The sequence below is a fragment of the Pimephales promelas genome, chromosome 2 (genome assembly GCF_988280905.1).
Source record: "Pimephales promelas chromosome 2, fPimPro1.hap1.1, whole genome shotgun sequence".
In the NCBI taxonomy this organism is placed as follows: Eukaryota; Metazoa; Chordata; class Actinopteri; order Cypriniformes; family Leuciscidae; genus Pimephales; species Pimephales promelas.
Genome location: NC_142770.1, coordinates 31,052,622 through 31,074,040, shown reverse-complemented (window position 1 = coordinate 31,074,040; position 21,419 = coordinate 31,052,622). Strand labels below are relative to the sequence as shown.

Genomic DNA, 21,419 nt, shown 5'->3' with positions numbered 1-21,419 from the left:
GGCGGGCTGGATTCCTCGGGAGATGAGGATACGGCTGCGTTGCCTCCCTCGGGAGTGCCAGCGTTGCCTGTGTCTGATCCCGAGTTAACTGCCATGCTATCTCGGGCCGCCGTGAGTATCGGGTTAGAGTGGAACCCTCCGCCCTGCCCCGATCTCTCACGGATGGATAATTGGTTTTTGGGCAAGGCTGCCGCCGCAAGGCCACAGCCGACCCCAATACCTTTTTTCCCCGAGCTGCATGCGGAGCTGACGCGCTCTTGGAAGGCTCCTTTGTCCTCCCGAGAGCACGCTCTAGCCTCCCCCGCCTTTCCTCCCCTCGATGTTGGGGCTTGTGGGTACACTGGGATGCCCCCGTTGGAGCGGTCTGTTGCGATGCAACTGTGTCCACAGAGCGCCTCCTCCCGTGGTCCTCCTAAGCACCCATCCAAAGCCTGTAGGTTCTCGTCTGCTATGGCGGTGCGTTCCTGTAGAGCGGCGGGACAGGCGGCCACCGCCCTGCATGCGATGAGCACTTTGCAGGTTTTCCAAGCCAAACTGCTCAGAGATATGCACGAGGGCGGGACTGACCAATCGGCATTTAACGAACTGCGAGCGGCCACAGACCTTGCTCTCCGGGCAACGAAGGTGGCCGCTCGCTCCGTTGGTCAGGTGATGGCCACTAGCGTGGTCCAGGAGCGTCATCTCTGGCTTAACCTGGCAGATACACGGGATGCCAAACGGACTCGTCTGCTCGACGCCCCGCTATCCCAGGTTGGCCTTTTCGGCGGTGCAGTTGAGGACTTTGCCCAGCAGTTCTCGACTGCCCAGAAGCAGACGGAGGCGATTAAACATATTCTGCCCCAACGGCCAGCTGCTGCCTCCACCCAGCCGTCGGTACAGACGCCTCCCTCTGATCGCCACCGGGGAGCTGTCACTGGTCCGCCCTATCTCCGGCGAATGGCGACTCCATCCCCAGACGGTCCAGCTGATTTGGGACCAGTTCGGGGAGGCACAGATAGATCTGTTTGCCTCCCGGGACTCATCCCACTGCACCCAGTTTTATTCCCTGACCGAGGGTACGCTTGGCACAGATGCACTGGCGCAGAGCTGGCCGCGGGGCCCACGCAAGTATGCATTTCCCCCAGTGAGCCTTCTTGATGTTCAAGACGGGTGTTGTGCAAGATCAAGGAGGACGAGGAGCAGGTCTTGTTGGTAGCTCCCTATTGGCCCACTAAGACGTGGTTCTCCGAACTCATGCTCCTCGCGACAGCACCTCCTTGGCCTATTCCTCTGAGACAAGATCTACTCATTCAGAGACGGGGCACTCTGTGGCACCCTCGTCCCGAGCTCTGGAGACTCCATGTGTGGCTCCTGGACGGGACGAGGCAGGTTTGAGTTCGCTGCCACCTGCGGTGGCGGCAACCATCACTTCCGCTAGAGCGTCGTCCACGAGACACCTTTATGCGTTGAAGTGGAACCTCTTCGTCAGCTGGTGCTCTTCTCGCGGAGAAGACACCCGGTGATGTTCGATCGGTGTCGTGCTTTCCTTCCTGCAAGAAGGGTTGGAGCGCAGGCTGTCGTCCTCCACCCTTAAGGTTTACGTCGCGGCCATTGCCGCCTCTCATGAAGCAGTAGAAGGTAAGTCCTTAGGGAAGCACGACCTGGTCATCAGGTTCCTGAGGGGAGCGAGGAGGCTACATCCGCCTCGTCCTCCCCTCGTACCCTCTTGGGACCTCTCAGTAGTTCTAAGTGCTCTGCAGAGGCCTCCCTTTGAGCCTTTGCAATCGGTAGAGTTAAAGTTTCTGTCCACGAAGACAGCACTCCTGGTTGCACTGGCCTCCATCAAGAGGGTAGGGGACCTGCACGCATTCTCCGTTGACGAAGCGTGCCTGGAGTTCGGACCGGCTTACTCTCACGTGATCCTGAGACCCCGGCCTGGATACGTGCCCAAGGTTCCCACCACTCCCTTCCGGGACCAGGTGGTGAACCTGCAAGCGCTGCCCCTGGAGGAGGCAGACCCAGCCTTAGCACTGCTCTGTCCGGTACGTGCTCTCCGCACCTACGTTGACAGAACGCGGTGTTTCAGGACCTCAGACCAGCTCTTTGTCTGTCATGGGGGGAGCCAGAAGGGAAGGGCTCTCTCAAAGCAATGGCTGTCCCACTGGATAGTGGAAGCCATTGCTTTGTCTTACCAGCAGCAAGGCCGTCCGCGCCCCCTTGGTGTGACGGCCCGTTCCACTCGGAGTGTGGCCTCCTCTTGGGCTCTAGCGCATGGCACCTCGCTAACAGACATCTGCAGAGCTGCAGGCTGGGCGACACCAAACACCTTCGCCAGATTCTATATTCTGCGAATTGAGCCGGTGTCCTCTCACGTACTCGCTTCCGCCAGTACTGGACCCGCTTAGGTGTCTTCGCTTGCTCGCCATTCCACTCCTCGGATTGGATAAGTGCGATATTTCCTCAGTGTCTTCCGTTTAAGCCTTGAGTCCTCCAGCACCGACGATGCGGGCACCACTGCTGTTGCTCTGGATGCTGGCTAGGTGCCTCCATGTGCACGGTTCCCTATGGTAACTGTCTCATGTGTATTATCCACTGTAAGCCTCTCTGGTAATCCTGTGTCAAAGTGGGATCCCCAAAAAAAAAAAAAAAGGTAAGGTGCAGGGGTCCAGACTTTCGCAGGGCACTGGAAGACAGCTTGAAGATGGCGTGATGGCACTGACCCCCATTCTCCGTCACTTCTGACGTAACTCGAAGTGACTACGAAAGGGAACGTCTCGGTTACGGATGTAACCCTCGTTCCCTGAGTAGGGAACGGAGACGTTACGTCTCCCTGCCACTTCAGCTGTATCGCTGGGTAGATGCCGAGTTCAGTCTTGGCTCCTCAGCGAAGACATACTGCGGTTGCGTTCACTTCCTCCTTTATACCCACTGCGTGGGGCGGAGATACGCTATGCAAATTCCGCAGCCCCAAGGCATTTTCATGCCATTGGCTCGTTGTTAAATACTCGCTTGGAGTAAAAAATGGCTTTCATGCGAAACCCCCATTCTCCGTCACTTCTGACGTAACGTCTCCGTTCCCTACTCAGGGAACGAGGGTTACATCCGTAACCGAGACGTTTGTTACTGCAGTAATATCCTGTTCAGTCCTATAAATCTCTCTTTTCCAGAATATGTGTTTCATAACATCAATCTTTGATTCAGTTGTTTGCAACCATGCCCTGAAGATTTAACAAAAGCCTGGGTTGGCCTAAGTAAAAAAAAAGGAAGTAAGAATTAGGAAAGCATGTGAGAAGTGAGATCAAAATTACCTTGCTTGCTTCTTTCTGCCATTTCACATCAGTGCGAGAAAAAAATCCATCGCTTCTTCTGAACGGAAAACGAGCAGTTTTAATTGGTCGTCAATTCACTGTGAGTCTGTGTATCGTAGCAACGAGCACAAGACTGTGCTGTTATGAATCCAGTGGGAAAATAGATCTCGTGTGTTGTTTATATATTTTCTGTGTATATGTCTCTATGTGATAGAATTGTTATTTGATGCAAATAATTTTAGCCGGCTCAGCCAAACTTGATCAGATGGTGGCTCAGTTTGGCTTATGAAATCATTGGCTGGCGGCGGCTGAAATTCTAAATGGTGCAAATGTCGGCGCATGGCGGTGACTTCGGGGTCTTCGTGAGGACCTCTGAGCGACATAGCTTAATTCCTAAAATAAATGGGTAAAACATAAGTAAAGAGTTAAATAGAACATTCAAATGTAATGCTAAACTATTACATAACTGACCAATAACCAATTGGCAATCTAACTTAAATTCAAGGTTGTGATAAGATGGAGTCAGATAAAATAATAATAAAAAAGCTAAGATAAAAGAGATAAAAGCTTAAATGGACTTAAATGGGGGGGTTGATTGCGATTTCACTTTTTTCATTTTAAATAGTGTGTAATGTTGCTGTTGGTGCATGAACAGTATCTGCAAAGTTGCAGCACTGAAAGATCAGTGTAAGCAGAGATACCGTCTTTTAAAAATCAGGAAGTATATTGCCTACAAAAACGACTCGATTGGGACAACAGCTGGTTTTAGACGTCACTAACCCACACATCAACCCCTCCCTCCGGAAAATGCAGAAAAGGGCATGCGCATATTTCTGTGGCACGTCGACTCGTCGAGTGTGTTGTGTTCACCCAGCTGTCAGGTCTTCTGTGTTCGAGCTTCCCACGGACGCTGTACTTCGTCAACAATGGATACAATTTATGTTTTATTATGGTCTTGAAAATGACGATCGTAATTTAGCTCTCTGTGCTGCGCATTTTACGGAAGACAGCTTCCAGAATCTCCACAAATTCAATGCCGGATTCAACAAGAAACTGTAACTAAAACATGAAGCAGTTCCAACTTTAAAACCAGAGGCAGCAGTTGTTAGGCCACAACCTGTAAGCAGGCGAAGACTTAATCATTTTAAATGTATTTGCATGTGTAATTCCAGACGTAGCCTTGTGTTTTATTTTTTTTAAATGCCAGCACTGGCTTTTTTAGCCACTAGGCTACTAGTTATGCTTTTTTTGTGTCTACGAAAAACGCGTACAAACATTATGGACCTGAATTTTGTATTAGTACTAATGTTTTAAACGTATTTTTCATGTATACATGCGGTAACACTTTAGAATACGGTTCCTTCGTTAATGAATAACTACACAAGAACTAATGAGTAACACAAAATTAACAATCTAGTAACTATTATTAACTAACAAGAAACTCTGATTAACGAACTAGTAAGTAATAGCTCACAGACGAAAGTGGTAGTTCACTATTAAGTAATCAATAACTACTATTTTTTTAATACTTCCCTGAGAACTACTGAAAAAGTTTATTAATAATCTATTAACTACTATTAACTAAAATAAACTCTTATTAACGAATTAGTAAGTAATAGCTCACAGATGAAAGTGTTACTAGATACTTCTGTGGGAATTACTAATTATTTGGATTCGTATTATGAAGTGAAGATCATTGGAACTAACAAGTAATTACTCAAGTGTTACTACATGATCTAGTCATGATTTGTGCAAATGTTTGAGATTTTTGATGAACTTTAGTAACTTTTAGAAAATGTCTTTAGTAACACTTGAGTAATTACTAGTTAGTTCCAATGATCTTCACTTTATAATACGAATCCAAATAATTAGTAATTCCCACAGAAGTATCTAGTAACACTTTCATCTGTGAGCTATTACTTACTAATTCGTTAATAAGAGTTTCTTTTAGTTAATAGTAGTTACTAGATTGTTAATAAACTTTTTCAGTAGTTCTCTGGGAAGTATTAAAAAATAGTAGTTATTGATTACTTAATAGTGAACTACCACTTTCGTCTGTGCGCTATTACTTACTAGTTCGTTAATCAGAGTTTCTTGTTAGTTAATAATAGTTACTAGATTGTTAATATTGTGTTACTCATTAGTTCTTGTGTAGTTATTCATTAACGAAGGAACCGTATTCTAAAGTGTTACCATACATGCTTTATGACGTTATTTTCGATTTGATCAAGAATGTAAACTAATGCCAAAGCTCTTTGAGTATAACATTATGTAACGCGGATGCTGAGGCTGGTTTAGAATCCATGTGCGGGAGTTTATTGAAGACAGTTTTCACAAACAAATACGATACGTCAGGCAGAGGGTCAAAACCAAGGTAGCAGTCAGATCTTTCAATATACAAAGGGGAATTCCAAAAGGCAAGAGTGAGTAGGCAGGCAAAAGGTCCCAAGCAAAAACATCAGTCCGATCAGGCAACCAAAACAAAGGGGATAATCCAGAAAATCGAAACACAGATAACCAGGCAGAATCATGCACAGTAGACAAGCAGGATCAACAGGAGATAATGCTAGGTAAGGTAAACTGGCAATATTTCACAATGAGTAAAGGAATGGTCTCTGGTAAAATAGCAGTCAAACAGGAAATGAGTGCAGAAGAAGCAGAGGGAGTGGAACACAGTCAGTACTCAGGTGAGGGCTCCCTCTGCTGGTTAGGCATTACACATTAGTAGCCAGTCAGTTGCTATTGTTGCCAGTCAGATGCTATTGTGTTAAACAAACGTGTATAAAGTTAAAAAATGTAGCAAATTATCATTCAGAAACGTTTAGTAAGAGCCATGTGTGGTGAGGTTCTGCTTGACTCTCTTCATCGCGGCTTTCTCTGTCTGATTATGCCTGAAACTGATACTGCAGTTCGACACCATTATTTACATATGGGGCCTCATTTATAAAACTGTGCGTAGAATCCTTACAAAAACTATATGTGCGCCCCCATCCCCTTGCATTTTCTCATGGAAACAATATCTTGCATGTATCGGGTTAGACTTTGGTGTGAGATACGCGGTGTACTTATCGTAGTATGTTTGTAGTTTCTTCGCGTCCTCGTCTGTTAGCGTCCATGTGTTGAAGATGTCGCGTCCTCTTTCCCCGATACATAAGAGAAGATAGCTGGATTTGTCCTGTTCGCGCTTTTCTCGTAGAGGTCCGGAGAATATTAGCTCCGCGTGCTGTCTGAAACATCGCCACTCTTCTGGTAAGTTAGCTGACTCCCAATCCATCTTGGCCGCTGGGACGCCGAAACTATCCATGTTTCTGTCGGACGTGGGTGCTGGCCTCTACTCTGACACCATGTAATGTTTGCTTACTGGCTAAAACATATTTTATAGAATAACTGGACCGGACGCGGACTCTTAGAACTGTGTGCTTCTTTATTCTCGTCCTAGCATTCAGCAACAACAACACATAGTCTCGCGATTATCGTTAAGTTCGAGGGACTTGCCATAGGGCTACGGTGTCCCTTTTAGGACATACAGTCAGGGTGTTACAAGCTGGACCTTCAGAGCCAACAAGGAATATACACACTTTAACGCATTTAAATTTGGATGGAACAGAGACTTGCACAATTGGGCCTTGTGTCGTTGAACGAGAAGAAGCGGGTGTAGATGTCCGAGATGCTCATGAGATGGAGGACTTCTTTCGGTTCTTCCCGAGCATGTTTTGCTCGCCGGAAATTCAAAAACGTCCTAAAGATATGCTTGTGGATGAGAGTTTTTTTGCCCGGAGGTTGGAAGACTGATGGAAGCGTAACGTGCGTGGTTCGGTCCGGAGACAAGGATTGAGCTAAGCGCAAAATGAACGAAAGCTGAGCTAAGCGAAAGACAAATAAAACAAGGATGAAGGGTACGCTGTATGTCTTGTCTTGTCTTGCCGTGTCTTGGTGTGTTTGCTCCTCCTACAGGTGCGCTGTAGGTGGATTGGGTGCACCGGTGTGCCTGTCCATAAAGCTTCCTGTTTGGCGTCCTCAGTGAGTGTTCCATTTTGTCACATCGATCCCTGGCCAGGACCGAGATGTTGATCGGCATTGCGGCGTATTGAGAGGACTTGCGAGTCAGACTTTGTTATGAAGAATGTGTCAATAAAGAGATTATTGTAACCGCCGTGATCGTTTGCTCCCTCCTTCATTGTTGCTCCCGATTAAGGGCGTAACAAGTGGGGTCTCATCGAACTAAATTTGTTTGGATTCGTGTGATTGTTTGGGAAAAAAATCGTTGTCTTTGAAGGAGGGTAAAAAGGTAGGATATTTAATTCGATATTTTGAATATTTGTAAATTGTCCGCCTATTTGGAAACTGAAAATGTTGGAACGCTCCATTAGTTAAATTAGGCACTATATGAAAGAATTTGTGGGGAGTATTTGGGGAACGAACCTTCCAGGTAGGTTTAGTGCGTGTCTTTGGACACGTAGTTTTATATTTTAGTTTGTTATTTTTGGTTGGCTCAGGGCTTAGAGCAGTCGTCTCGGGAGCACATCCGAGGTTTGGGGGGGGGGGGCGATTTGGCAATTGGTCGTTTTCCCAAACTTGCGGGATTTAGTGCATAAGTACCTGGTCTTGGGCCAACTGAAGACTAGGGTTCAGTTAGTTTAGGTGGAGGGTTTAGTTTCTTTAAATAATCCCTGATTTGTCGTTGAGAGGATGTTTTCTCTTTTGGTGCAAAGCGTGCATTTTTTTTCTTCTTCCTTTCGTTTGTAAGCGTGAGTGTGATTATTGTAATTATGGCCACCGAGGTTATTGAAACATTTTCTCAGTCTCCGTCTCAGGAACTGTTAGAGGAAATGACCAAAGAGCAATTGTTAGAGTTAGCTGCACATTATAAAATTGAGCTAATGTATAATCAAAAAAGGTAAAAAAACTGAGTGCTGTAAACACTCTTTCCTTTGAGCGACAGAAGGAATTGTTGATGATCCAACGGGATACTGAGTGTGAGAAGCGACGCTTGGAATGTGACAAGCTACGTTTGGAGTTGGAGTTGGAGGAGAGCCGGTAACAGGTGGAGGAACAGCGTTTACAGCTTGAAAGGCGTCGTCTGGAGTTACAGGGAGAAGGTAAACCAGTAGGTGCAGGATTTGATGATGATTCAACAAAACTGAGTGTAGCTCGTAATTTACGTTTAGTACCGTCGTTTAATGAGGCTGAGGTGGAGATTTTTTTCTCCTATTTGAGCGAGTCGCAGTAGCGTAAGTGGAGTGATGTTGAACGCGCTATGTTGCTTCAATGCGTTTTAACAGGTAAAGCCCAACAAGCCTATTCTACGCTATCTGATGCTGACAGCCAGAATTATGAAGCCATTAAAGGGGCGGTTCTGAAAATTAATGAGCGTGTACCTGAGAGTTATCCGCAAAAGTTCCGTGTGTTACAGCGAAAGGTGAATGAAACAAATGTTGAGTTCGTAAGAGAATTGACTGTGCAGTTTGATCGGTGGTGTACAGCGGCAGAATGTACAACAATAGACAAGCTGAGAGAGTTAATCTTATTTGAACAATACAGAAATACACTTCCTGAGATTGTAGCCATTTATGTTGCAGAGCGTCAGATTAAAACTGCTTCAGAAGCTGCTCTGCTGGTGGATGACTGGGAACTTACTCATAAGCCCCATGCTGAAAAATTCGGAGAACATCAGGTCCAGGCATGGGGGAATTTTTCTAGTGTCCCTATGGGTCTAGCCAGGAGTTTAAGAAACAAAAAGTCTAGTGACTATGATAGCTGTAGCAAGGCTATTTTATTGAACAGAATGTGTTATTGAGAAAGTGGTCCCCGCATACTGTTGATGGTATGGGAGACTCTGTCATTCAGGTCGTGGTACCGCTAAAGTTTCGTTCATTAGTGTTGAGAATAGCTCACGATCAGCTCGCCGGTCATGCTGGTGTGCAGAAAACGTATGACCGAATTCTTAGTTATTTTTACTGGCCTCGTATCAAAAAGGACGTTGCCAGTTTTATTAAGTCCTGTCATACGTGCCAGCTCACCGGCAAACCGAACCAGCCGTTAAAACCGGCTCCCCTTACGTCCAATCCTGGCTGTATGCCAACCGTTCGAACACCTTATTATTGATTGCGTTGGTCCTCTTCCTCATTCGAAAACTGGAAGTGAGTACCTGTTGACCGTGATGTGTTTAGTTACGCGTTATACAGCTGTGTACCCATTGCGATCGATTAATGCTAAGTCTATTGTGAAAGCACTCACTCAGTTCGTGTCTATTTTTGGGTTGCCAAAAATTATTCAATCAGACCAAGGAAGTAATTTTACTTCGAAATTGTTTGCGGAGGTGCTTTGTGCGCTGGGTATTAAACATAATTTGTCAACAGCGTATCACGCACAGAGTCAAGGGGCACTCGAACGTTTTCATTCTACATTGAAATCATTGTTGAGAGCCTACTGTCTGGAAATGCAGCGAGACTGGGAAGAGGGTCTCCCGTGGTTAATGTTATCAGCCAGGGAGGTCACGCAGCAGAGCATTGGGTTTAGCCCGAACGAGCTGGTTATCGCACATAAAGTCCGGGGGTTATTAGCTGCTTTACGTGATCAGTGGATTGAGTCAGAACCACCAAAACATTTTTCAGAGTACGTGCTGGGTTTTCGTCGTAGGCTTTCATTGGCTGGGGAGTTAGCAGCAAAATGTTTAAATAAAACTCAGGGGAAAATGAAAAAGTTGTTTGATCGTTACTGTTATGAACTGCTCTGAGGCTTGTAGATGAAGATCCAAATGCAGCTTTATTTAAGATTAGTCGTACAGGCAGGGTCAAGAATTAGCAGACAGGACAATGGAGGATACACAGTGGGAATCCGGGAAACAGGCAGAGGTCAGGGCAGGCAGCAATAATCAAAATCCAACAAACAATCCAAAGTCAAAAACCAGAAACCAAACACGGAAAACGCTCAGAAATGCAGTGTAACACTTAAACAAGACTTTGCGGTGAGTGACTGAATGAACATGGTATATATAGCCAGACTAACAAGATGAGACAGGTGAATGCAATCAGTGAATGAGCTACAGGTGGATGTGATCAGTGATGATGAGTCCAGGCAGTGAGTTCTGGGAAATGTAGTTGTGAATGAACAATGATAGTCTGATGTGGAGTGCCCTCAGGTGGCTCTCAAGGGCACTCCAGCTGATAACCGTTACATAGCCCCCCCCCCAAAGAGCGGCTTCCAGACGCTCCAAAAACAGTCCAGGAGGGAGGTGGAGTGGAGGCGGATCCAGGGAAGGGATGGAGGGCCAGGCATGTGGAGCAAAAGAGGGCCTGGAGACTAGGACGGGAGACCAGGGCGGAGCAGGCTGTGCAGGCGGCCAGGGCGGAGCAGGCTGTGCAGGCGGCCAGGGCGGAGCAGGCGGCCAGGGCTGGGCAGGCTGTGCGGGAGGCCAAGGCGGTGGAGACCCCTCGGGTGGCCACAGTGGTGAAGACCCCTCGGGCGGCCACGCCAGCGAAGACCCCTCGGGCAGCCACGGCGGCGAAGACCCCTCGGGCGGCCACGGCGGTGATGCCCTCTCAGGACCAGACACCGGCTCAGGAACAGACACTACAACAGAAATGGTCACAAGGACAGACACAGACACAGAAACAAACACTGGATCGGGAGCAGACACTGGATCGGCCATCTTGTCCAGAGACACTGGATCGGCCATCTTGTCCGGAGACACTGGATCGGCCATCTTATCCGGAGACACTGGATCGGCCATCTTGTCCGGAGACACTGGATCGGCCATCTTGTCCGGAGACACTGGATCGGCCATCTTGTCCGGAGACACTGGATCGGCCATCTTGTCTGGAGACACTGCGTCGGAGGTGGCCATCTTGTCCGTAGACACTGGCTCGGCAGAAGTGACGTGAAGCGTCTCTGGCTCGGCAGAAGTGACGTAAAGCGGGGCTGTCTCGGCGGGACGAGACTCTGGCGGGGCTGTCTCGGCGGGACGAGACTCTGGTTTGACGGTCTCTGGCTGTACGGTCTCTGGCTGTACGGTCTCTGGCTGTACGGTCTCTGGCTGGAAGGCGAGCGCGGGCTCGGCAGGGCTGACGGCGAGCGCGGGCTTGGCAGGGCTGACTGTGAGCGCGGGCTCGGCAGGGCTGACGGTGAGCGCAGGCTGAGGGGATATGGTGGGCTCACGGAGGTCCTCCACCACGCCCACAGTAAACAAGGATCCGCTCAACAGAAGGGCCAGGTCAATGTAGTGCTCTAAAGTCCCATGAGGATCATGTAAGGGAATGAATGAACTGAGCGGTTCAGATAGTCCTCCCTGAAAAAAGATCATTAGGCATTCTGTGTTCATTGAGGTGAGATGTGCCAGTTCAATGAACTCTGAAACATAGTCCTCGATGGGCCGATTCTCCTGACGGAGACGCAAGATCTGGACATCTGGGCTCCTTGTTGGCATGGCTGCTGGATCTCGGTGTGGCGAAGTCTTCTGTTATGAACTGCTCTGAGGCTTGTAGATGAAGATCCAAATGCAGCTTTATTTAAGATTAGTCGTACAGGCAGGGTCAAGAATTAGCAGACAGGACAATGGAGGATACACAGTAGGAATCCGGGAAACAGGCAGAGGTCAGGGCAGGCAGCAATAATCAAAATCCAAAGTCAAAAACCAGAAACCAAACACGGAAAACGCTCAGAAATGCAGTGTAACACTTAAACAATACTTCGCGGTGAGTGACTGTATGAACATGGTATATATAGCCAGACTAACAAGATGAGACAGGTGAATGCAATCAGTGAATGAGCTACAGGTGGATGTGATCAGTGATGATGAGTCCAGGCAGTGAGTTCTGGGAAATGTAGTTGTGAATGAACAATGATAGTCTGATGTGGAGTGCCCTCAGGTGGCTCTCAAGGGCACTCCAGCTGATAACCGTTACAGTTACTCTGAACATCGGAAGTTTTGTGTAGGAGATCAGGTCCTCGCACTTTTGCCTGTGATAGATTCCCCGTTCCAAGCCAGATATGCTGGGCCGTTTGAAATAATACATTTTGGGGCCATGGATAATTACACAATTCTGACACCAGACATAAGAAAGACATCTCAAGTCTGGCACGTAAATCTCCTGAAGCCTTATTATCAGCGGAACCTGCTGGTCTCAGTGCCAGTGTCACCTGTGGTGCTGGTGGACAGTTCCCCTCAGGCAGCTTTCTCACAGGGCATGGTGAGTGTGTCTGTGTACGAATTAGAATCCCCTGATGACTGCGTGTTACTGGGTCGTTTAAAGAATTCTGAAGCGTTGAAAAATCTGTCGTCCAATCTTGAACATTTAGACGCGACGCAAAGACAGGAGTTGATTAGTTTATTTGCAGAATTCCCGGAGTTGTTTTCGGATGTTCCAACCCAAACGACACAGTTAGAGCATGATATTGAGGTGGGCGAGGTTGCTCCTATCCGCCAGCGCTTTTACAGGGTTCTGCTGAATAAGAGAGAAGTTTTGGAAAAAGAGGTCCAGTATTTGCTGGATTACGGATTAGCTGAGCCTTCATTTTCCAGCTGGTCCTCGCCGTGTTTGCTGGTGAAGAAATCTGACGGTACGTTCCGTTTTTGTACAGATTATAGGAAACTGAATTCTGTAACAAGACCAGACTCTTTTCCTCTACCGAGAATGGAGGACTGTGTCGATCAGGTCGGTGCCGCAAAATTTGTGACAAAATTAGATTTACTTAAAGGCTATTGGCAGATTCCGCTGACAGAGCGTGCGCGCGAGGTTTCATCCTTTATAACACCTAACGGATTATTTTCTTACCGAGTTTTGAACTTCGGTCTGCGAAACGCACCGGCGACTTTTCAAAGAATGATGAATGGAGTTATTGCTGGACTAAAAGGCGTGACTGTTTATTTGGATGATACGATCGTGGTAAGTGATACATGGTCAGAACATCTTAAACGGTTACATTTACTTTTGGTGCGTCTTTCTCAAGCAAATCTGACTTTGAATCTTGCTAAGTGCAGTAACGTATCTCGGTAAGGTAGTCGGGCAAGGACAGGTGCGACCAGTGAGGGAGAAGGTGAGAGCGATAGATGAGTATCCGGTTCTGGTCACTAAAAGTTGATGAGTTGATGAGTTTTTCAGGTCTGGTGGGTTTCTACCGCTGTTTTTGTAGGTACTTTTCTACCATTGTCGCTCCTTTAACGGACTTATTGAAAGCTAAAGCCTTGTTTGTTTGGTCCGAGTCTTGTCAGAATGCCTTTGAGGCAGTGAAAACGTTGTTGACCACGTCACCTGTCCTGATGGCACCTCAGCTGGATAAACCTTTTAAAATTCAGGTAGATGCCAGTAAAGATGGAGCAGGGGCAGTGTTAATTCAAGAGGATGACACGGCTATTGAGCGACCAGTTTGTTTGTTTTTTCAAGGAAGTTCAATAGTCATCAGAGGAACTACTCCACAATTGAAAAGGAGGCACTTGCGTTAATCTTGGCTCTCCAAAACTTTGAAGTGTATGTTAATAGTTTACAGTGATCATAATCCGCTTACATTTTTACATATTCTCAAAAATCCAAATCAACGGTTGATGCGTTGGAGCTTGTTTCTTCAGCCCTTTCATTTGGATGTGAGGCATTTGAGGGGCTCAGAAAATATAGTGGCCGATGCACTGTCTAGGGTACCATTGTAGAACATTTTGTGGGTGGTGCCTTAAACGACGAAGAGGTAACAGGTTTGTTTTTTTTCTATTTATTATTTTGTGGTGGTTATATTGTGAATGTATAGGCCTATATTTAAATTGTATTAGTGCGGTTATGAATGCTTATTGTTGGCGGAAACTTATTGGTTTCCTTCTTTTTAAGGGGGGGGGGGGGGTCACGGCTGTATGTCTTGTCTTGCCGTGTCTTGGTGTGTTTGCTCCTCCTACAGGTGCGCTGCGGAGCTGAGTTAATCAGGTGGATTGGGTGCACCGGTGCACAGGTGTGCCTGTCCATAAAAGCTTCCTGTTTGGCGTCCTCAGTGAGCGTTCCATTTTGTCACAAAAAATGGACACTTTTCAAAGCGCACTTTTTGTAGCGCCTCTTAGTGGCAAAAGGCAGTAAATACACCCCAAATTTTACCGCCACGGCAGAACTGCGGCGGTAAAAACCACATTCTGGTTGATTACCTACTGTACCTCACATTCAGCGAATCACACACTCCGAAAGCATGCTTCTACCTCACATTCAGTCAGTCACACGCTCCGAAAGCACACTTCTACCTCACATTCAGCCATAGGCGTCATTTACCGGGGGGACGGGTGGGGCATGTCCCCACCACTTTTTGCCAGGGTCGAATTTGTACCGACCACTTTTCATCTCGCGGTACAGATGAACCAATACAAAACATTTCCAGTTAACAGCATTCGTTTCATTTGTTTGTTAAATAACAGGCGATCAATAATTTGTATTATTTAAAATTATTTTTTAAATTCCAAAGCTTGTAGAAGGTGGCAATACTGACCTGGTAGCCTTGAGTAAATTAACTTGTTTAAGATAATGATTCATAAAAAAATATAACTATGAGTTAAGCCTATTTACTTCAGGGGGTTTAGGAGTTTAGGAGGTGAAGAAATAGGGCAAAATAAGGAGACTGAGAAAAAGAAAGATGTAGATGAGAAGAGAGCAGGCTATTGACAAAATAATCGAATGCCCACTGACATGGTTTTAAAGCTATTTATTATCCTCTTTTTTTGGCCTTAAATTCTTAAATTGCACATAATTTGGTCAGAGAAATCAAAATTTTCTCGGGGGAAGCCCCGAAGCCCACTTTTTGTCCCAGTGTTAAGCAATTTTAACATAGTATTGTCATTAAATCAGTGTAGATGGGCCAAATTAAACCATTAAAATATCAAGTAAAGTGACAGGCTACTTGGTGCCACAGCGACACCCAAAAAGTGTTGCTATACCACGATACTCAATATGTTGTCCCACGGTGAGTCATTTTTCTCTGTTGCACCTACACAAAATTTGAGGGTTCCCCCACCTGACAAATCCCACTTTAACCACTGTAATGTAATATATATATATTGTATATATATATATATATATATATATATATATATATATATATATATATATATATTGTCACAGGGTGAAGAAACACTCGACAAGGCAGGCTTCGTGAAAAGGCCCTGGAGGGTGGATTTATTTACAGTCAAACAAAGCTGGTGAAAGAAGTTCAGCTGGCATGTGGTGGCTGGTGCTTTAAGTGCTCTTCAGTGCTCAACTCAAACGAAAGTGGGTGTCCAAAACGATGGGCTGTTGGTCACTTGCTGCTTTCTGTGGGGACCAGAGCGAAAGGTTAGACCAGAGCTTTCATTCAGTTCGAGACTAGCGTCTGTCTGTTTGCTAAGCATGTGCTGTTTATGTGGCTGTGTGCTGATTGGGAGCAGCTGTGACCGATCAGCCAGCGATGAGGACGTGCAGGTGTTTTGTGTTGGTTGCCAGGGCGACGCTGCTTCCTCCGAGGACACTCGTCACAATATTCATTCATACAACAATCAAAAGTTTAAACTAAAACACGTTATACTCAATATCTCACAATGAGTCTAAATTCACATTATATTTCTGCAAACATTTTCACCTTAGTATTTTGCTATCTGGTGAAATAAAGATGAAAATCTCTCTTCCTCTGTCTGTTTTATTTGCTGATGAAGATGATGTGACTTTACAAAATAAAGAGTCTCTGATTTTCTTCATTCTCTCTCTCTCTGCAAATGTAGGTTAAGATGCTGTGAAATGACAGATGAAGGTTGTTCTGATGTGACTTCAGCTCTGAAATCAAACCCGTCACACCTGAGAGAGCTGGACCTAAGCAGGAATAAACTAGGAGACTCTGGAGTGAAAAACCTCAGTGATCTACTGATGAACCCACAATTCAAGCTGGAGAAACTACAGTTAGTGTCATTATACTGTACAGCAATTACAGTGTGACTGAAGTTTATTTATTTGAAGACAGCAGGGCTTATGTTTCATTGGTTATAGCAGTGTACTTTCTGGGTTTCCCTATTGCTCACATTTTCATGTGTTTTTTAGCTAAATAGTAATTGTTTAATTCCCAACATCTGATACAATGTACTGATTGTGTACACGCAGAAATCTGCCTTTTAAACAGAGAATAAAGAAGAGAGACGTCAAATAAATAGTTAGAAATGAAAGAGAAGAAACAGTTTCTTCCAGCACACAGAGTGTGACTGGCTTTTAAAACAGACTATTGGAAACTAAATGCTACTGCAGCTCTTCAATAAGATGATCATCATAGATGTGAACTATTGTTAATTCTCTGTCTTCAGTCTGAGTGGTTGCAGTTTTACAGAGGAACAGAGTCTCATCCTGACTTCAGCTCTGAAATCAAACCCGTCACACCTGAGAGAGCTGGACCTGAGCAGGAATAATCTAGGAAACACAGGAGTGAAGCACTTATGTGTCGTACTGAAGGATCCACACTGTAAACTGGAGAGATTGAGGTCAGTCACATTCACATACAAGAATCAAAATGCTTAAAATCACTTCAACTGTTTCAACTAAAACACATTAACATTATATTTGAACAAACATGTTCAACTTAGTACTTTGTGATCTGGTGAAATAAAGATGAAGATCTCTCTTCCTCTGTCTGTTTTATTTGCTGATGAAGATGATGTGACTTTACAGAATAAAGAATCTCTTATTTTCTTCATTCTCTCTCACTCTCTCTCTCTCTCTCTCTCTCTCTCTCTGCTAATGTAGGTTTAGGTGGTGTGATATGACAGATGAAGGTTGTTCTGATGTGACTTCAGCTCTGAAATCAAACCTGTCACACCTGAGAGAGCTGGACCTGAGCTGGAATAAACTAGGAAACTCTGGAGTGAAAAACCTCAGTGATCTACTGATGAACCCACAATTCAAGCTGGAGAAACTACAGTTAGCATCATTATACTGTACAGCAATTACAGTGTGACTGAAGTTTATTTATTTGAAGACAGCAGGGCTTATGTTTCATTATAGCAGTGCACTTTCTGGTTCCCTTTCGAGGGAACTCTACACTGCAATCGCGCCGCGGCTTCTTCTGACCACGATCAGGTTCCGATACTCGAGCTCTCTGCTTCCGAGGAAGTAGATGTGCTCAGTATCGATGCAGATGCAGTTCACAGCCAAGCATATGAGAAACTGGTGAGGTTGTGACTCGTGCCGTCGCCAGACTTAACATCAGGTAGCCACAAGATGAGCAGGGAACGCAAGTTCAAAGTAAATTAGATGAGCATTTCATGCGGCAAGGGTCACCGCCTCAGCGCCGGGGTTTGCCGTTTTCCCCCGATCTCCACAAAAAGATCACGAGATCGTGGGATAAACCGCATTCATCCCATGTCTCCAAACCCAGTATCCTAAATTATTGCAATATGGAATCTAGTGGCTCGGATCTCGCATTTGCCGAGGCAGCGTGTAGACGGGTCTACTTTTGCAATAAAGATGCTCTGACTGGGATCTCGCGTTTGCCGAGGCAGCTCGTAGATTTAAGGTCTGCATTGCAATACAGAGTCTATAGTGGCTCGGATCTCGCGTTTGCCAAGGCAGCGTGTAGATTACAAGTGTACTCTGCAATAAAGATTCTGTGACTGAAATCTCGCGTTTGCCGAGGCAGCGCGTAGATTTAAGGTCTGCATTGCAATACAGAAACTATAGTGACTCGGATCTCGCGTTTGTCGAGGCAGCGTGAAGATTACGAGTCTACTTTGCAATAAAGAAAACTGGCCTGTTCTCCGACGCTGTAACTTCAATCGCAGGTTTATAACTAAATAAATAGTATATATATATATATATATATATATATATATATTTTAGATCTAAGGCTATTGACTTTGTCTTTGAGGAGATCCAGGTTCAAAACACTTACAATTTCCATTATCGGAAACCAAGTCAGATCCGAGGACTGGTTTGGCATGGTAGATCTAAAAGTTGGGGCTGTCCACTCAGTTGCAGGGCAATCAAGGCCCTCTAGGAAATGATGTGTATTGCCCGCCGTCTATGGTGCTTCGGGCCGCATCATTCTCCAGCGAACGCACTCTGCGTCATTTTTCCTCGGGGAAAAAAACAAAACAAAACGAGCATCAGTTATGGTCACGGAACCGAATCGACTAAAGCCTGCCGGTCTTCCGCTTCAGGCAGTCGAGAAGGGTGCTCGAAAAACACCAGAGGCCAGTCTTGAGAGGCTGGTTCTCTTAAGCCTAGTTCACACTACATGATTTCAAAACATCGGGCTGAACTGTGCAGTTCACACTACACAACTTGCTCTCTGTGAAATCAGGAGTGTTCAAGTTGTTGAGCCGTTCACACCAAACGACACATCATGATTGATCCGCAACTGGAGCTGACGCAATACAGGATTTGACAACAACTCTGTCACCCAACGATTCAATCTCATCTACAAGCGTTCGCAGGGATACGGCCCTGATCTTAATGTCCTCAACAGTAAAGTCTAGAATTAATAACGAAAATGCATTATTCATTAATTCTCATTTATGCACCCCCACTAATTCTTTTGTTTTAATTCTCTGTTTCAAACTAAATATGACAATTAAATCCTTGAACTGAATATCCTCTTACTTCACAATATAATATATCACAACAAACAGAATTACAGTAAGATTTAATGTACATTTCCAATAACATTTTGCTCACTGTTTGAGGGCGTTTGTGACTTCTGTCCACCTCTTTCTGGATGCGGTTGTGGTACATCTCATGTCCAACATGATAAAGGCATTCATGCTCCTGCCACAGTTCGATTCAATTTTGATCTAAATCTTGAGTCCATTGCTTTCTTGACATGTTGCTGATCTTTCTGCAAACTCCTATTGGACGTGTTTGTTCGAAAATCGCGCATTTCGCGTATTTACCCGGTGACCTCAACCCATACCATGCTCTGATTGGCTCTAGCTCATGACATCACTGAGATTGAGTCGCGCGACAGCTCTGGATATCTAGTATGCTAGTATGCGTGTCTGCGAGCTGTCTTTGATGCGTTGTTGGCTCTTTCATACTAACAGATTGCCGAGCGTTAATCGTCCGCTAATCGCCCGCGATTTGCACGCGATAACACCCTGACTTGTCGGTGACTCAACGATTTGCAAATCGGGCTTAAATCGGGCTTAAAATCATGTAGTGTGAACTAGGCTTTAGATCCGTTCGGCCTAGCACTCTCTCCCCGCATGTTCATGTGTAGGTATATGGATGCGACTCTGGCTCCACTGAGGCTTCAGGGCATCCGTATACTGAATTACTTCGATGACTGGCTCTTATTGGCCCAGTCTCGAGGAATGGCAGTTCAACATCGAGATGTCGTCCTTGGCCAAAAATTTGGGGTTGAGACTCAACACTAAGAAAGATGTGTTGGACCCAGTTCAGAAGACTGCTCTTCTGGGCATGAAATGGAATTCAGTTACAATGCAGGCATGTATGTCTCCCGCTCATATCGAATCCATCCTGGCCATGGTGTCCGGGATAAAGCTAGGCCAGGCCATCACTGTAAAGCAATTTCAAAGACTGCTGGGCCTCATGATAGCGGCATCCAACATTATACATTTGGGCCTTCTACACATGAGGCCCCCTTCAGTGGTGGCTGAGAGCCAAGGGTTTTTCCCTCAAGGGGAATCTGTTCCGTATGATCAGAGTTACGCGCAAATGCCTTCGTTCTCTGGTAATTTGGAAGAAACCTTGGTTCCTATCCCAAGGGCCAGTGCTGGGAGCGTCATGTCGTCGGAAAACCGCTTCGACAGTCGCCTCCTTCCCTGGTTGGGGCGCGGTCATGGACGGCCGCTTTGCCAGGGGTCTGTGGCAGGACCATCATCATTCTTGGTACATAAAGTGTCTAGAAATGATGGCTGTGTTCAGGGCTCTGAGGAGCTTCCTTCCAGACATCAAGGGTTATCATGTCTTGATACGTTCGGACAATACATCAGTGGTAGCCTATCTGAACCGACAAGGGGGACTCAGATCGCGCCCTCTGTACAGACTAGCGCATCAGATTATTCTTTGGTCCCAAGGGAAAATACTGTCTATCAAAGCAATGTATATTCCGGGGGTTCAGAATCAGGAAGCAACTGTCGAGGTAGGGTCTGAGGAAGCTGTGGGTCTGGCCTCTGGGGGGGGTTCAGTACCTAAATGCTGGTCTATCAGCCGGAGTGGTTGAAACCATACTTAGCTCTAGGGCTCCGTCTACTAGGAGATTATATGGCCTCAAGTGGAATGTGTTTGTCACTTGGTGTAGAGAACATGAGTTAGATCCAGTAAACTGACCGGTGGCTTCAGTTCTGGAATTTCTTCAAGATAGTTTCTCTGCGGGTCTCTCCCTTTCCACACTTAAGGTGTACGTGGCTGCCATTGCGGCTTTCCACACACCGTTAAGTGATGGGCCTCTGGGGAGGCACCAGTTGGTCATTCGGTTTCTCCGTGGTACTTGGAGGATGAGACCGGCAACCAGGTCCAGGGTTCCTGCCAGGGACCTGGCAATAGTTCTGGAAGGGTTATCCCTGGCCCCCTTCGAACCTTTGCAGTCGGCTTCGCCTAAGGACTTAACGCAAAAAATGGTATTTCTCTTAGCTATTACCTCAATTAAGAGAGTGGGAGATCTCCAAGCCCTGGTAGTGACACCAGCTTGCTTGGAGTTTGCCCCTGGCAGAATAAAGGCCTTTTTGCACCCGAGTTCGGGCTACGTGATCTAATACGGCTCGATCTACAGTCCTTCAGGCATTCCATCCTCCACCTCATGTGTCGGCAGAAGAAGAGAAGCTTCATTTGCTCTGCCCCGTCAGAGCTTTGAGCGTGTACCTTGAGAGGTCCTCTTCTTGGAGAAGGTCGGACCAATTATTTGTATGTTTTGGGTCACCTAAGAAGGGTCTCCTGGCATCCAAGCAAATCATTAGTAATTGGCTATTACTGAGGCTTACAAGGTGCGCGACTTGCCTTCACCTTTAGCCGTGAGGACTCATTCAACTAGAGCCATGGCTTCCTCTAGGGCCCTCCTTTCGGGAGTACCTCTACAGGAGATCTGTACAGGCAGCCGGCTGGGCTACTCCACATACTTTTATCAGGTTCTACAGTCTTTACCTTCCTAGTACACCTGGAGCACACGTGCTCGGTCCTTGCTGAGTGCTTAAACAGTTTC

General features: G+C 46.1%; 1 protein-coding gene across 1 annotated transcript in view; it reads left to right on the top strand.

Moving 5' to 3' along the window:
- LOC120461568 (uncharacterized) overlaps nucleotides 1-21,419 on the top strand; it is a 122,631-nt gene that overhangs the window by 70,819 nt on the left and 30,393 nt on the right. Inside the window, exons 9-11 of the mRNA XM_089118652.1 lie at nucleotides 16,003-16,176; nucleotides 16,573-16,746; nucleotides 17,009-17,182. Of these exons, the coding sequence (XP_088974778.1) occupies nucleotides 16,003-16,176; nucleotides 16,573-16,746; nucleotides 17,009-17,182 (522 nt within the window). The remainder of the gene's footprint in view (nucleotides 1-16,002; nucleotides 16,177-16,572; nucleotides 16,747-17,008; nucleotides 17,183-21,419) is intronic.